Source organism: Phaenicophaeus curvirostris, chromosome 2, assembly GCF_032191515.1.
Source record: "Phaenicophaeus curvirostris isolate KB17595 chromosome 2, BPBGC_Pcur_1.0, whole genome shotgun sequence".
NCBI classification, from domain to species: Eukaryota; Metazoa; Chordata; class Aves; order Cuculiformes; family Cuculidae; genus Phaenicophaeus; species Phaenicophaeus curvirostris.
Genome location: NC_091393.1, coordinates 81,569,630 through 81,587,580, shown reverse-complemented (window position 1 = coordinate 81,587,580; position 17,951 = coordinate 81,569,630). Strand labels below are relative to the sequence as shown.

The following is a 17,951-nucleotide window of genomic DNA, read 5'->3' as shown; positions in this document are numbered from 1 at the left end:
CTGGGAAGCCAACTTTATGTCTTATGATACTTTACAGACTGTAGTTCGTTCCAGTAGTGTCTAGCCTAACAGCTGATATATACCATTTAATTCCAGTGATGCTGGTGATTTGCATAGATGTGTATAGAAAGAAGCTGGTGGGACAGAGGTCTAATTCAAGAAACCTTTCTGTTTTTTCAAATCATTTTCTGTATAAAGTCAGAGTTGGTCATCAATATTCAAGTTGCAGCCACAGGTAAATGTTCTTTCTTCTGTGTCTGTAAAGCACACTGTTTTTATAACCTTCAAAGTATCCTAAAGCAATAATTTTTTTCATTAACTTCACAGGCCTATAAAGTAGCAGAGCAGTCAGAGTATAGGTATACATCCCATTTTTTCAGGCAAAACAATTTCATGTTTGAAACTGGTTAGAGATTATTTATGCATATGGAAAAAGAATATAGTTTTAAAGTTTCATTTTTGGACAAGAGGGAATGGTCTCAAGCTGCTCCAGGGGAGGTTCAGATTGGAAAGAATTTTTCACCGAAAGGGTTATTCGGCACTGGACAGGCTGCCCAGGAAGGTGGTTGAGTCACCATCCCTGGAGTTATTTAAAAGGCGGGTAGATGAAGTGCTTAGAGATATGATTTAGTAGTGGACAGGTATGGTTGGACTTGAAGATCTCAAAGGTCTTTTCCAACCTAGGGATTCTATGATCCTATGATTGTTACAATAGACACTGCAAGACAAATCTATATAAACTCTAAATAAAGGGAAAATCGGGACTTAGTAAGTGTTATGTAGCATCAAACTATTCAAATGCTTGCCAATTTAACTGTAATAGAAGTGCTCATATTTGGTAGCTATAGTATTCCATCATTGCTGAATTATATATATGTGTGTGTATATATATATATATTAACAGGAGCTTCCTAAAATAAACTGAAGACTCTTCAGACATTTCTTCAATAAAATCTCACATTTGGTTGTTGCTAGGAAGCTGATTGACACATCTGTATTGTGATATCATCCAAAGCTTCTTAGCAGACCTTCTTGAAATAGTTAACTCTTAAAGAAGCAAAAGTAAACCTTGTTCTTCCATTTTTAGCTTCTGAATGCTGTTTTTCTTGGTAAATATACTCACAGCTCCTTTAGCTCCTAGATTTACATTTATCTTAGCAGCAGCTTTATTCAAATCATATTCTTTGTCCCAGTAATCTACATGAACATTATTGTGTTCCTGGTCAAGTCCAATGATATGTATATGTATATATGTATATATGTATATATGTATATATGTATATATGTATATATGTATATATATTCCTACCATGAGGTGCATTGTGCAGTTTTACTGCAGAAACAGGGAAGGAACTTAGGTCTGAAGTGCATTGGATTATCCAGAACTCAAATTGTTTTGTAGAAGGGCAGCACTGCTGCTTAATGCTTGTACAGTAGTTCAGTGATCGTTAGATCACTGCTAGAGACACTAGTTGGTTTTAGGTTTAAGCTGAATCAGAGCTAGTTGAGCTGCACTGGCAGCTGAGTGGACCTAGCAAGCGACATTTTCTGGTTTTATTTCCATTTATTAAATCTGCTAAGTTTTAGATACAACCTTACAGCTGAAACGAATTTTACTTATGGGACATAAATAAATTGCCTATTACTGCCATGGCAATTACGTGCATTTACAAATTGTTTGACTCTGAAAATTGATGAACAACTTTCTACTTATCAACAATTAATTTCACATCATAAATATGTGAAGGAGTTTTCTGTCATAATATTATAGAATATTAACAATGTTCATTATTGATATAATAGCTGCACTTATGCTTGGTTTAGCATAGCACTTTTTACTACAGCGGAATGTTAGCTGACAGGATATTCAGAAATAGCCTCGATTTCTGAATCCTCAAGTTACTAACAAAGAAGTATCTTAAAGACAATATTAAAGCAAGTCTTGTAAACCAAAATTCTTTTTCTATGTAAAACCGAAGTGACAAATGAAAAGTAATCTTAGAATTCAAAATTAAAAAATTGAACTCAAAGTTAAAATCTCAGCATGAAGTCATATAAATATGAAATTAAATACGTATGATCAGAGTGGAAAAAAGAAGGTTCTTCTACCTGTCTGTCTGTCCGTCCAGCCTATTAGTGATGACTAATAGGATGACTGAGATGATCATTTCTTTAGAAGTGTTCTTGCAAAACAACTCATTGGGGACCCAACCATAACCATGTGTATTGTGAAATGTTTGTTGCTCTTGTATCAGTGGTGTGTTGCAGTGTTGCGATGTAGACGTCTGAGTTTTGTGTTGTATAAGAAAGTACTAGAAGGTCAGTCAAAGTTTTTTTTATGTTAGTGAAAACTCATTTTCTCCATTTTCAGTTTTTGAGTGATAGAAAATGATGGCTCTATGTCCTTGGCTGAATCAGGTACTAAAAGTACACAAAACGGTTTCATGTGATTGACAACATAATTGGGAAGAGAAAAAAAGAGATGGAGAGTGAAGGAGAAACTGAAAGATGCCAGAAATTGAGTATAAACAGGACAGAATGAAACATTATTTTAAAACCAAGCAGTAAACTGGAGAAGCAAGAAATTGTTTTCATTTTCATTATTTGTATCATACACTTTTCTCTAGACAATTTTGAAGCAGAATACTTAGCAACCCAGTGTTAATTATTTGATATTATATCCTGTATTTCTTAAGATCCAGATCCAGTAAGTCCTTAAGTCATTGAATACCTTAAGTACTTTCTAGTGTTATTTAAAACTCCAGTTTACTTTTTAAATAAGTGTTAATTCACCAAAGACAAAATAGAGAACTCTTAACAAAATGTAACAAAGTGTAAATAAGGTATTTCTTTCTGGTCTCTTCTGTTCCATATTGCTAGAAAAGCCTTCAGAGTGTAAAAAGCAGAGGTTTTCTAAGGCCTGGGGCAAAGGTTGAGCCCATGATTTATTAGGCATCATAGTAAAGTAATGGTTCAGCATCTCTCATCACTCAAAAATGTTCAGCACTCCTCTGTGTTGTGCTGGTTTCTGTCTCGATTTGTTTCTACTGTGGCTTTTCATGTTTTTTTCTGTGGGGCACCTGAGTTCACCATGTCTTTTCTGTTGCGTGCCCCCTCCTTTCACAGAGAGGGTGATGGAGACTGGGTCAGAGCTTGTAGCACAATTCCTTTCCCAAATTCCTTTTGGGAAAAGCTAAATCTTCAAAAGAATTAACAGATTTATTACAAAATGTGCCAAGTACCCTTTACTCTTGCCTTTACTCCAGGCCATGGAGGAGCGTAGCTGTTTCTAAGACTATGAACCTGCATGAGAAAACATTTAGGGCTGTTATCAAAGGGATTTCTACTCTTGGTAGCAGGGAAAAAAAGCATTATGTCATATAGCAGCCACAACATTATTCTATGAAGTAAAGTTGTATCTTCTGTTTCTGTAGAAGAATATTAACAACGTTTTAATATGGTCATAACAATTATTAAGCTTCCCAGTATGACAAACTGCTTATCCCTTTATTTATTTATTTTTATGCTCCTGCCCACAACCTGTCTCTTCCCTTTTTCAAAACAGACCATGTTTCACTGTGATACTTATGGCAATGGGCAGAAGGCAATGCCATTTTACTGTATGGTTTTCTGTATTTACAGATGCAGCAGCTTGAGAAACAAGTTCTAGACGCTGATCGTCAAGCAGAGAGAGCTTTTCAGCAGGTATATAAATTTCCACTAGCTATATGCATGTTACTGTAACAAAGGGAAATTCAGAAAATTGCTGGTTTCTTAGGTATTGCTCAAAAAGGGAGAAGACAGTTTATTTTTATATCCATTGATTTTTCTTACCAGAGGTGTTCTGACACCTTTCTCTGCTCACTATCCTGTTCATTTCAATGAAGTCAAAGCAAACAGCACAAATCCAGAATAGATATGTGTAATGAGCTGCTTCATTGACACATCATGTCTTTGATACATGATGTACATGGAAACAACAGGGCCTATTTTAGAAAATCTGAAAATAAAATGAGGCTATCCAATACGGTCTTTAAATAGGATTATTCTGTGTTTGTTCCTGTAAAAGTTACATCATCTGAAGAATGAGTTCATGGCTAAATATTTAACCAAAGCTACCTTTCGATTCCAAGTGGCAGATATAGCTACTGCAGACATTTTATGAACATGTCTCTGGTATTCCCTAAAAATCCTTCATATCTTACTGTGAAACAGACAGAAGCTGAAAACTGTGGGAATTGTAATGTTCATGTCCTAATTTGGAGTTATAAAATGTTCCTGACTACAAGCCAAGTACTTTTTCGCCATTTTTTAGAATGCTTCTGATAATTTGTTGGGGGTTTTTACACTGTACAACTGTTTATTCAAATGTAGTTTATTAAACCTAACAACTCCCTACCTATAAGTTGCATTCTTCCCATGCTGGCATTTCTAACAGCTTGTGTATTAGGAACCTTGAAGCCTCTCACTGATACTAACAAAATCTCTATAAGGTCCATCAATGTTTTGCCAGTCCTGTTGGTATTAGATACATAGGGAGACTTAAGAAGCTGTGGAATCTGTTCTGAAATAGGCCTCAGAACTTTGCAAAGCTTTCTTGAATCTGCAGTATGGGAACAATTTTAACTGTCCATTCTGTGATTAAATTACTACCTTCAGCTTGAAGTATTATGTTTCTTTAAGTCTTATGTTTGAATTTTGAAATAGGTGCAGGTCATGGAAGAAAAATTGAAAGCAGCTAATGTTCAAACAAGTGAATCAGAAACGAAGCTGTATAAGAGATGTCAAGATCTGGAGATGCTAATACAAGATAAAAATGACATAATACAAAAATTGGAGCAACAACTTGAAGAACAGGTTAGAAATAATGGTGTTGCAAAACATGAGCATCAGTTCCATTCTTAAATGTACAAAAGGAAAATAAAAATTAAGATCAATAGAGGACTGAAAAGTTTAGCATGATTTCTGTTGTTTCATTAAAGAGGTTTTCATTAGAAGCATATCATTTGAATAAAGTTTATTCCCTTGCAAATTATGCTGTGTCTTCCTTTGAAAGAACATCTAACTTATAAGAGGGGAAAGATGTTCTTCCTCTTCACTGTCTCCTCTGAAGACATTTAATTTTATTTTTTTTAATCACCATACATTGACCAGGAGACTGAATTACCTAAAGCAATGTTAGAATTTTCTGTCTGAAGATGCTACTCAGGCAGACTGTGATACTCAATATGCTTATGTCAATTTTTTTTCCAGAAGCAAGTAAGACTGCAGGAAGCAAAAATCATTGAAGAAAAAGCAGCTAAAATAAAAGAATGGGTGACAGTCAAGCTTCATGAGGTATAACTCTTGCTACAATACTTACGCAGAAAATATAAAAGTGTGACTGGGTATCCCTTAGGCTTTTTGGCTGTTAAACGCCTTTGTGCCATAGCAAAAAAAAAACAAAACCAAAATAACCCAAACCAAACCAAAACACAAAACCTTCCCAGTTTCCTTGATTTTTATAGTTATTCACTTGAAAGAGGAAACATGAAAACAACAGCCCAGAGGGCAGAGTATCTGTGCCACTTAAATCTGTTCAGCTAATATATCTAGGTCCTCATCACAGAGAAAGGGCCCACAACTTCTTTCTAGAAGTTCTACTTATTTCCACTAATTGAGGGAGCTTGGCTGGCAAACTGAGCTTCTTGGAAGCAGATGCCTAAAGTGTGAATAATTCCCAGAAAGCTGACCAAGTCTGCTGGGGCCTGGCAGAAAAAAATTTCTTAATAATTTTTTATTTTCCAGTGTTCACAGTACTCTTAGTCATGAACAGTTTCAAGAGCACTGGTGCTATTCTTGAAAGAGACCAGTTGTCTCCCTTGTCTCTCTGCTGTGTTGAGATAACCATGTCTTTGCCCTGCCTAAGGCTGCCAGTTTTGGTGTGCAGCTGTGCTTTCTCTTCCTTGTGTGTATAAAATTTAAAGTTGCCCATTAAAGTCCTGCTCCGTTGTGGTTAACTGGAAATTATACTCACCCCAGCTGAGAAACAAAATATTTTTGAAGTTAGGAAGCTAGAAGAAAAATTTACTGTTAGTCTGTGACGGGAGTTTCTGAAACCATTTAATAAAAATGCAGTTAACTTCAGCTAAAATTATCTTGAAAAAGCTTGTACAAAATCAGATGTGATTGACATGATTTACTTTGTTTCAAACATGGAGAATTTCAAACTAGTTTCACAGAGGTGGCTAGGTGTCACCCAGTGGGAAATGGAATTGCTGTTTCCCCTCTGTGTGGTATAGGACACACAGACTCAAATCTTCTCTTTGCCTAACTCAGAGCATGAGTTTGAAACAACAGCTTTTACCTCCTGGTAATGGGCTACCTCAAGGGGCTGCTGTTTTTTTTCTTCCTGTAGAAGGTATTCTGCTCTCCCTAAATTTTTCAGTACACCTAATTTTTTAAATCTTTGCTGTGGGATGATGGAAAGCACTAGCACCATCATTCCCTCTAATTCCTCTGCTTACTTTTGTGTTTGTCCAGTGGCACAAAAGTTTTTAATTCTGACTTTATGCTTTTATTAAAAATGCCAATGCAGTTTTGTTTTTTATTAATTACTAGGGCTTTTTAAAGCAGTCTTGGGTTTGGTTAGTTGGTGGAATGATTTTAACAGAAGTTAACAAATAATCATTGAAGGGAATTTCATTGTTCAGAATTAACAGATGCCTAGACTGGCATTAAGAAAAGTAGCAGAGAGGAGCTTACCAGTTGAACTAGCTTTATTCTTACATAGGCAGAAGTTCAGGGCAAATCTAAACGATGTAATGAATTTAAAAATTGTTTTACTGATGGATGAGATGACATTTATGTGCTTTTAGTTAGAGGTGGAAAATCAGAACCTTCGCTTGATCAACCAAAAGCAAACCAAAGAGATGAAAACAATACAATCTAAACTGCAAGGTAAGTGTAAAAATCTTTTACAAACTTCCGTATGTATGGCATACTTCTTCCTATTCTCTGTTAATTTGTGCATACATGTAATAGGAATATTCTGTGAAGTCACAAAGATTTACACCAGAGTGACTGTACATGAAGGTGTTAGGCAATAATGTAATGTTTATTAGAAAACACATAGACGAACCACAACTCTTTTTTGTTGCGTGAATGGGTATCTGTTATTCAAGAGGTTCTGCAAGTAGTAAGATTTGACTGGATTTATGTCAGATCTTTGCTTTCACTTCTTTAGACCATAAGTAATCCTAGCACTGTTAAGGATAGATGAATGTCAGTCTTTATATGCTTTTTCTAGCAAATGTTCACCTGGGAATTATAATTCTGAACTGATTTTTTTTTAATTACTGCATGACTGTAGTGATCCAATACCTTAATTCAGCCACAGTAACGCCAGGTTCCTTTTCAAGCTGACATAGTGAATTAAAAAATCATCAAATATAAACATGGGAAGGAGGATTATCCCCTACAAAGAACATTATTTCACATTAATCAAAGATCAAAACTGGATTTTATTTGGCACCCGGATGCCTGTTCACCAAGCTTCTTAAGACTCTCTGAAGCCTCTCACAGTCTTCTCCATACTTGATTGACCTGACAACTTAGTATCATCTGAAAATCTTGTTAGCCTGCTACTTAGAGCTCGTTTCTTGATAACATGTCATGTATAATATGTACATACAGAGACATTTAGAAATGTATGTATATGTGTTTATATGTGTGTGTACACACATAACATGCATAATATATGAAAATATGAATATTTACAAAATACATAAATACGAAATAGTAAGCTTTTAAACTAGGATGCACCTCTCTATTAATGAGGAAACAGGATTCTTTTGTTTCTTTGTTATTTTTGATCAGTAGCAATTCTATATACTTCAGCACTTTACTCATCCTCTTCTGAGAAATCTGTTTGAAGGCTTTTTGAGACACTATGAATTTGATGGTTTTGTCCAACACACATTTACTGATATGCTCAAAAATATTAAGAAATTTATTACCATTTGTTATCATTTCCTGTGTCCATGCTAATATTAAACTACTAATTATGATCATCTGGTACTGTCTTAAACGGTTTATAGGTTTGGGTAAGGGCCTTTTGTCTCTGGGTCTGCCGCAGATGTTTTTATAAACAGGGATGGACAGCACCGTTTCTGATCAACTTCTGGCAGAATAGCTGTTCCTAAGGACAGATTTCATATTCTCAAGGCAGTTAAATAATTTCATGCTTTCACCTTCTCTTGAAGTCCTCCATATATGCATTCTAAGCCTGATAATTTACTCTTTTATGTTTACTGTATAGTCTATTACAGATTTTCTTAATATTTTTACCTGAGGGGAAGGCCACCATGTATTTTAATACCGTTGTTCTACAATGTTTACCATTTTATATATCCTGGTTTAATCCATAGTTTTAATTTCAGTCGCAGTAGAATAAAATCAGGTGTTTTCATTGGGTTTTCATTCTGCATTAAAGGTATGATTTATATCTTATTGCTGGTAAATTGTTAAAACTTTTTTTTCTATACTAAAAAATCAGCCTTTAAGGACTCAAAATGTAGCTCTGAATTTCTTTTGATATGGGAAGGCTTCAGGTAGATTATTATTTCTTTAATAATTTTTTTATTATATTTTTGCTAAATTTTAGTTACCTTAAAGCAACTTTACCCTGCCAAGTAAAGAGACCAATGGCATTGCTTGCTGTATCCCATTAACACAAAGTTTCTGAATGACTATTCTTCAGAAGCTACGGGCAAGAAATCTGTTACTTCAGCACAAAAACCTGGAGACTGTCAGCGACTAAGCAGTTTGACTTTTGGATGCTTTTCAAATAGAGCAAGAAGTCCTCAACCATCTCCCAAGTTTGAAGAAATAAGGAAGTCTTCATCTAAAGAGTCTGACTACACTGAAGGCAAAAACATTCTAGGTACTTAGTCACCAATACAGCCATTTTATTCTGACATGGGTAGAAAAATATAGTCGACAACTATGCCAGTGTCTCCAAACCAGATGTTTTCAAAGCACATAGCAGTACTCTCTCCCTCTTTAATGCTAGTCTCCATTCCTAGGAAGAAATCCTGCTGAGCACTAGAGTCTCCACAACACCACTGATAAATTGTTGATAGCATGCAATAGCTGACGGGTGCTTTGGCTGTAGGGGAGAGAATTTGTTGTGGTCTAGATTTGCTCTACAGTAGCGTAAGGAATTTAAGGCTACCAGTCCCCCAGGGACAGCTCTTACATTTTTATGCCTGTGTAGAGTCTCACCTAAGTCCAGTTTCTATATATTTTATCTATGCCATCACTGATGTCCCAGTGTTAGTTTTATGCCCTAACTCAACAAGATCAACTCAACAAGCTTTCATTAGTATGATCAAGCTCAGAAAAAAATAGAAGAGAGTCTCAGGCATCATTATTTCCTATGCAAAGAAGGACAAAGCTGCCTGATCAGTTCACACAACTTCCCCAAGAAGCCCCGAAGTCTGGTAGTGCCAGCAAATTGCCATGTTGTTATGCTATTATAAGCAAGTCCATTTGTAGCAGTTTGCTACTTCCCTTAAGCAATGAAAAGCTCAGGCAGGAGACTTGCTCTGTTCTTCATTTGAGTCCCACAGGATTGTTTATGACCTCAACATTTTCTTCACAGTTAATCATCATACCCAAAATTGCAAGCTGAGATCTGTAGAAATTAAAAACTGAAATAGATACTAGTAATATTTTGTACATTTATATGACACTAAGGTCATTATAAAGGGGAATATTATTTCCATTTTTGTAGATGAGGGAATTGAAGTAAGAGTCTTCTTTTCAAGGTAAGGATAAGAAATAGGACCTTAGGCTCGGAAAAGGTTGGAAACAGATCAACTTTTGTGAGTTCATTACTTTAGCATGGACTAAATTAAAACCTTTGGCTTATCCAATTCACTTTAACTTCATACAGCTATTTAATATCAACTTTCCCAAGTGTCTGTGTGGAAAAGCCCTAGTTCTCACATCTGTTTTAACTCAGGGGAGATGTGTAGGCCTCACTGACACACTGCAAGCTATAGCTCTTTCACAAAGCCAGGTGAAAGGGAATAGTGCAAGCAAAGCTATTTTTAATATAGTGTCTTCTAAGCATTTTTCATGAGCCTCTCACACAAATCTTATGCATTCACTGCTGGGAACACAATAGCTTGCGGAAGAAATTTTTGTTTATTAATGCTCTGGAAATGCTCAGAATACCTGATTTATTAATGTAAATATTTCCAACAAACTTCTACTAAACGTTAATTTTTCTTATATTTAATAAAGCAGCTAAATTTATACAATCTCTTAAGCCTTTGGCTATTTGGGGAGGGGTTGTTTGTTTTAGTACATGTGTGGCTTACTTTAAATCATGGCTCTGCTCTGCTCTTCTTGACATTTGTTGCCATTTTAAGTTTGACTAGAACTTTGAACTAACGTCTGTTACAGTTTTTTTGCAAAAAACATTGCAGTTTCAGTTGCATTGAAAATTTATAATATTTTTCTTAAGGCTTGTTGCTTACAATAGAAGAAAACTTAAATACGTTTAGGCATGTGAAATTATTACCTTCTTACTATTTGCAGACATGATGACAAAATCCTTCAGCCATCAAGTAATTTTCTCATGTTCATTATGTTTCTCCTCTAGAGAAGGAGATCGTGGAAACTACCTTTGCTGGTCCTGCACATGAGACCCATAAAGGTCAGAAGTCAGTGCAACAAAGTTCCTCAGGATCAGAGCAGAAAAAAAATTCAAGAAGGACCTGTTTATCCAAAGTCATAGACAGCAACATGTCAAAGAACTCCTGCACCACTGGGAGTGACTGGAGCTCAGATGAGGATGGAGGAGGCAATAAAGTACTGAAATCCAGGTGTACATCCACTCTCTCAAGTCACACATCTGAAGAGAATGCAAGGTACAGTAGAGTGGGAAGTGAAATGTATTTGACTGCATCTGATGACAGTAGTTCTCTATTTGAGGAAGAACGTTTCGATGTTCAGAGGACTCTGCACAAGAAGTTATACCCCTGGCAGCAAGGATCCCAAAGAAAAGGCCAGAACAATCCAGGTGGAAAGTGCAACTCTGACTTCACAAGCAAAAAGAAAGACCAAGATAGTTCTTCAGATGAACTGAATAAGAAATTTCAGTCTCAGAGACTAGATTATACATCCTCTTCCAGTGAGGCAAATACCCCAAGTCCAATTTTAACCCCTGCTCTAACACCCAAACACCCAATTCAAGCAACTTCTGCAGGCTCTCAGTGCACAACACCGTCAAGTTCTCCCTCAAATTTGCCACCTCCAAAGTTACGGACTCCTAATGTGTTTAGCGTCAACTCAGCAAAGAAACATCTAAGCCAGCCCCAGCTAAGTTCTGACAGAATGTTTGGTAGAAATAGAAATGCCATAAGCATGATACGTCCATGGAGACCTCAAGAAACAGACATTGATCTGGTGGATGGAGAAGATACTGATATTTTAGAGAAAATGGAGATTGGCTGTGATGAAGGAGTGTTTATGTATGACTGCACTGAATCAGAAAATGCCGAAGCCCAGGAACCTTGTGACAAGACAAAAAAAGGTGCTAGCAACAAACCTCCAACCCCTCCATTACATCGATTTCCTTCCTGGGTAAGTGTAATGATACATATTTTTCCTGCTGGTGAAACTAACTAATACTCATGCTTCTCTTCCATGATTCTTGTTGATTCTACATTTCTTATTCTCTGATGAAAAGACAGGATATTACCTTAATTTGAGCTAAGAGGACAAACTCAGGGGCAAGTTTTATTTGAAGCACAGCATTTCTGCTGTTGGAAAACGTAGTCTTTTTTTTTTTGTAGATGAGACCAGTTTTTTGCACATCACATGTTATGTTACATGTGTCCTTTTGAGTATACCACAGGAGGTAATGCTTCTGAATGCATTTACTTACTTAACATCAACAGAGCCTAAGTGTGCTGATGTCAATGCCAATGCCATTGTACCACTCGCATTCTAGACAATTAAGTTGACAGAAGACAACTACAGATCACGGAAGTTATTATTCAGATTTCCAAGTAAAATCTTAAAGCCATCAATCATGGAATTAAAATAGTTATTAATATTTCTTACACAAAATCCAAAATTAACTGTGTCTAGACTCACTGATTCTGCACTTCCATAGTCACATATTCATTAATGATTCAAAGATTAATAATGTGTTGATGTAATAGCTTATCTATGTATATATTTTAGTGCATTTTTCTTATAATAGATTTTCTTCCTGTGGCCTTTTAAGACAAAACTGTTGAAAAGTTGCCTCCATAATGGCATTTTCTCTGTTCTTAACATACAGTCTTCCATTAAAAACTATTCTCATCATGCCTTCTTTGGCCCCTGCTAATAGTATTTTCAAAAATAAGTTTCTATGAGGGTAAGCATTGTGTGAAACAGACTATGAGTATGGCAGGTATGGCATATAAAACAAGGAATCATTTTTCAGCTGCTACTGATGACACCGTTTATCATATGTGTACTTACACAAAGACATGGGGACTATGTGGAGGCTAAACAGTAGAAAAGTAATTGTTGTGTTTTACTTATCTACCATTAAATCCATTGTGCTTATATAGGAAAGCAGAATTTATGCTGTAGCCAAATCTGGTTTAAGGATGTCTGAAGCTTTCAGTATGGAATCTCTTAACAAAAGTAAGTGGCTTATCTGTTCATTGTCTCATGAACAAAAGTTTTCTTATAGTGTTTTGTATTCAAGGACTCATGTCCTTGCAATGTAAAAATGTCCCATGTTCCTCTAAGATACTTTTATGAAGATTTAGTTATCTACTGTTTAAAACCTAAAAGATCACTAATTATCTTTCCATTGTCTTCTATTACCTTGCCTCTTGACTTTCTGCTGAATTTGTACTTTGTTCACTCCAGTTTTCTTTGCAATTCACTTTGAAGATTCTATACCAGGTATCAAGGTAAGAGATTATACTTTCAATTTAAAAAATGTAGTGGTCATGATTGTGATTTATTTATCCTACTTAAAACCACTGTAAATTTCAAAAAGCTATAAATCTCACATCCAGAACAGTTCAGAAGTTAGTTTGCTTTACATAACCGTTATACAATGCAAAAAATTACACTAGATTTTAGAAATTTGGGGAGTAAGTTAGGAAGGTAATTTATACAATTGGTTGCTTTTTTAGGTGCTGTTTCACTATCTTCATACTCCATATCTGGGTTATATACATCTCTTGTATATAAGAACATGACCACTCCTGTCTACACCACTTTGAAAGGGGTAACTGTATTACTGTTTAAAGGAAATTTTTAAATACTATTGGGCTTCACATCCAGGAACTTGCTGTTTCTCATTTGATGCTGCCATGCCAAGTATGTCATAAGATAATGTTTAGAGATCGCAGAACTCCAGAAGTAATGGAAATGTCAAATAGCTGGAAAAAAAATGCTGCTTATAAAATGTTACCAGCGCAGGTCAATTCTTCTTAGCTTCCTTGCTGGTTTTTTTCCAAAGGCTTGTTAATTATTGAATAGAGCCACATGGTGTTCAATACCATAATTAAAAGTATGTGTATATGTAGAAATGTCTTTGTGTCAGTGCCAAAGCTGTTTATAGTCAGATAGCCAGCGGTAACTAATCACAGCATTGTTTGTTTTCTGGCAGCCTATTGTGATTTGGAAAGACTCATGCCTTGAGCTACCTCAGGTTTCTGCTTTAAAGATGGGGGGGTGGTTGGGGATACAGAGGGCAGAGCGAATTCTGCTTTATGTTGATATTTGTGTGCCAAAACTCACAACCAAAGTAAGAACAGCTTTGAATGTTAAGAAATCAGCAGAATAGGTATGAAGGAAAAGACTGATGCCCCTTATGCAAAGCATCAAAAAATGTTGTGTTAATTTCTGCAGAAAGCAACTCAAATAAGCAACAGCCCGTTTATAGATGAGTCATCAGGATCTGAGGAAGAAGATAGCTCTCAGTCCAGCTCAAGGACTTCTGAGTCTGATTCTCGAAGCAGAAGCGGCCCAGGTAGTCCTCGGGCTGTGAAACGAGGTAGGCAAAAACTCTTAAGAGCAAATGACTTCTGGGAAGTTTGGAAAAGTAAGCAGTTTACATGATTTTAGAAATAGATATCTTCCTTAAGCAGCATGGACACCTTAAATCTAGGCTTTTATCTCAGCTGTCAAAGCCTAGATTTATTACATAAGCAGCAGAAAGGACTGTTCATGTGGCTTTTTCTAGCTGTTATTGTAGATGGCTTTTTGAGGCATTAATCTAGTAGCTGACTGTTGTCATGTGGAAAAGTGATGTATACTTTTAAAGCAAGAAGCTCCGTTCCATCTGTACTCTGTCATGCCAATGACTTCCTGTGGCTTTTAACTATAAGTAGGTAAAAATGGCCTAGAAAAAAGTAATTGTCATCAGATATTCAAGTTTGTCAAACAAAGTAACATTTTAATATGATCAGAAAGCAGGTGGAAAAGTTCCCTCAACAGAGTATTTGTTTGTGTTATCTCATACAATGAAGCACTTATTTCATTTTCATATAGGGAGGCAAGGGAGACTGAGATCTAAGATCCTAGTGAAACCGAGTATTAAGGTCTTTCATTATGCTTTGCTTTAGAAATGCATTCAGTGGTTCCTGGTTTTCACGTTAAAACCCTACTTAGCTGACTATGATCAGTCACACATGAGCAAGGAGACAGAGCCACTGTTCCACTAGGAATTTTCCAGTGCCAGCTCCGTGTGGCATTGAGTCCTGTTTCCAGTGGTATAGCTATAGTCCCGCTACATTAGTGTAAAAAGGATCATGGTTCCTGCTTCCCAGCAGCGTCATCTTGCTGAGCAAAAACCAGTGCTGTGACTGCAGATGCATCTCAGGTTACGTGCTTGCACAACAAGAAAGGTAAATTAGTTAGTTTAATAGCTGGTTTCATCCACAATTTATATCCACATCTGTAAAATTTGGCCATTCCGTTTGTGCTTTCTTATTAAATAGTCCTTGCATTGCTTCATTTATGGAAATCTTTCTTAACCACTAAAAACACACATATGTCTCTCTGTTGTGATCACATTGTTTAAAAATCTAGGCAGTCACAAATTTCATTAGGCTCATAATATAGTATATAATATATATAGGCTGTGTATATTTTATTAAAGTCCTGCATGAGAAGAACCCAGGTGGCTTACCAAAGCAATAAATGAGAAAAGCTTTTTTAAAAAATAAAATTGGCAAGCAAGTTTGGAAATTAATGAAACAAAGGAAACAAGGCATCTTCGTGTCAGCCTCGGAAAGTAATGTTTCAAAGAGGAACACTAATCAGAAAGTAAATTTTACAAAAGGACATGCTCACATGTCTGAAAATAATTATTTCCATGCTGGTTAAGGGAAGAGTTTGAACTTTTATTATTGCTTTACTAGAATTTAAAACAGGGTGCAATTTTTCCAGGATTAAGGCTAATAAACTTAAAAAAATCTTAAAATATGAAATTCAGATTTTTATAAAACCTCAGTATAAAAAAAATCATACTAGTTGCAAAATAGACAGTCACCTGCTATTTCAACAGATAGCTGATCTTGTGTCTAGCTTCTTAATTCACAAGCAGTTGCATGAGAAATCCAGATACTCGAGCAAATGATAGAAAGGGGGAGAGGGAAGTTGTTTAATTTAATGGAAGATCCTGTATTAGTTTTCTAGAGAATTAATATGTATTAGTTTTCTGGAGAATGAGTATGATGCGTGGTACTTAACTTCCTCCTTAAAAAGGTGTGGTAATAAAACAGAAGGTTATAATATATAGAAGGCTTTTACTTGTTGTTTCATTTGCAAAGTACTTGAACTCTGCTTAATTGTGAAGAAAATGGGATTCAGGTGTTTACACTGTGCTAACAGTTTGATTAAGCTGATATTTTAAAAAAATGCTTGGTTCCTGATGGATTTATGGTGATAATTGTGTTTGCCTGCAGATGCTACTCAGATATTCTTTCTACATGGATATTCTGATATCATTTGCTTCTAATATAATAAAAAAATATAAAGAAACATCTTTCTTCTTTTAACTCAGGTGTGTCTCTCTCTTCTGTGACCTCTGAAAGTGACTATGCTATTCCTCCAGATGCATATTCAGTAGACACAGATTGTTCAGAACCAGAGCAGAAACTTCCTAAGACCTCTTCCTCATCTAGTGATAGTGGAAAAAATGTGAGTACAGGATTCTGTGAAGAAGTGTAGCTGTGATGCTGTGTAACTATTTATGTTCAAAGACTCCTATCAAATCTCTATATTCAGTCGTACTGACTCACAGACTGCCTTATAAGTATAAATAGCAAAATATACCAACAGTAAGTTAGCCATATACGACTATAATGATTGAAGGAAAATGGAGGGTAATTCTGAGCTTTCTATGTAATGAACAGAAATAGGCAGACCACTGCAGAAGACAATTCAAAGCACTTAAGATTTTCCTTTCTGGGAACCAGGTCCAGTGTCAGATTGCATATGAAATACTAAAACCAGCTTAAAATTACTATTCGAATTTAGGGAAATAGAGGAGCATTCTCCTGGAAGAGTGGGAGGCATCAATAGAAATCTGTGTGCAGCAATATGTTTCTATAGTTTCCTCATAGAGGGGAAACTGTGCACCAGGGAAATCATAACAACATGCGAGGATAAGTCAAAGAAACCCCCATTATGGGGTCTTGGTCTGTTTCTGGGATTTTTTTTAGTGGCCCATGTTAGCAGTTAGTGTCTTACCATACAACTGGATTCACTGCCTGGTGATGAAGATAATTTATTTTAAGTTTCTTCACAGAGCGAAACTGTGAACTCTGTTTAGTGTACACACTAAGAATATGTGCAGAGCTCTGAATTACAATGCTCTGTATCTGGTCTGCAGGTTAGGCCCTGAAGTTGGGGAAAAATATATTTGCGTTTTATTCATTTCATTCCTTTCTTGATATAAATAATCAGAAAGTAAAATCATGAATTATCATATTCTTCATTCTTTTGTATAGTTCTGGGCAAATCACTTACTCTCCTTCATGTACTATAACTGTAAGTAAGGATATTAATTAGTTATCCAATATACATGGCATTGGTCTTAATTGATGCTTGTAAAAACTTTGTCATTGGACTGAAAGTCTCATAAAATACTGTAGTTAATATTTAGCATGCTTTTAAGTCATTAAAATATCCGTGAGTGTGTGTGTGTGTGTATGTGTTTAGACATATCTCTGAGGGGTATAGGTATGTATGCGTACCTAACTACATTTTATCTAACTACTAAATAATCAGGAACCTTTGGAAAAATCTGGATATCTGTTAAAAATGGGTGGTAAAGTAAAGACCTGGAAACGACGGTGGTTCGTGCTTAAAGGAGGCGAATTACTGTACTACAAATCTCCAGTAAGTACATGTAACTGTTTCTTTGCTGTTTCATATTAGATTGTTATTACTGAGGGCTAGGGCTGCTAGGAGGAAAAGAAAAGCATTCCTCGTGTCTGAGCTGTTAGAGACTGATTCAGGACTCAGTTCCTCACGAGGTGTACAAGGTACTCAGTGTCTAACTAGGAAGTATTTATCAAGATTAATGTTTAAATTACTTCTGTGGCTATTTATTGGTAGATTTAAAATAGTCTTTTTGCATTCTTTCCTTACAGAGTGATGTCATTCGAAAACCTCAAGGTCAAATTGAGCTAAACACATCTAGCCACATTGAAAGGGGTGATGGAAAACAAACAGTTCAGGTTTCTGCTTTTCTCATCTGTGTTTCACCAGGATTTTTGTCCTCTGTCTCCAAAAGTGACCCCTTGTTCCAGTCTCTATTGCACTGGAAGTCCAAGTGTAGACTTTTATATAATCTGTGCTCTTCTTGAAACCAAAAGATCATTTCAGTTATAGAAACAGTAGAAAGGACTACATGTAGTCTTGTTTGTACCGAT

General features: G+C 35.9%; 1 protein-coding gene across 3 annotated transcripts in view; it reads left to right on the top strand.

The window, feature by feature from the left end:
• PLEKHH2 (pleckstrin homology, MyTH4 and FERM domain containing H2) overlaps window positions 1-17,951 on the top strand; it is a 59,351-nt gene that overhangs the window by 15,116 nt on the left and 26,284 nt on the right. For 2 of the 3 annotated variants that reach the window (XM_069852660.1, XM_069852658.1), the window contains exons 3-14: window positions 3,643-3,705; window positions 4,708-4,857; window positions 5,254-5,337; window positions 6,858-6,939; window positions 8,741-8,923; window positions 10,652-11,634; window positions 12,618-12,693; window positions 13,197-13,291; window positions 13,918-14,062; window positions 16,076-16,212; window positions 17,305-17,415; window positions 17,670-17,756. In XM_069852660.1, the coding sequence (XP_069708761.1) occupies window positions 3,643-3,705; window positions 4,708-4,857; window positions 5,254-5,337; window positions 6,858-6,939; window positions 8,741-8,923; window positions 10,652-11,634; window positions 12,618-12,693; window positions 13,197-13,291; window positions 13,918-14,062; window positions 16,076-16,212; window positions 17,305-17,415; window positions 17,670-17,756 (2,196 nt within the window). The remainder of the gene's footprint in view (window positions 1-3,642; window positions 3,706-4,707; window positions 4,858-5,253; window positions 5,338-6,857; window positions 6,940-8,740; window positions 8,924-10,651; window positions 11,635-12,617; window positions 12,694-13,196; window positions 13,292-13,917; window positions 14,063-16,075; window positions 16,213-17,304; window positions 17,416-17,669; window positions 17,757-17,951) is intronic. The other variant, XM_069852659.1, reaches the window with a different exon arrangement.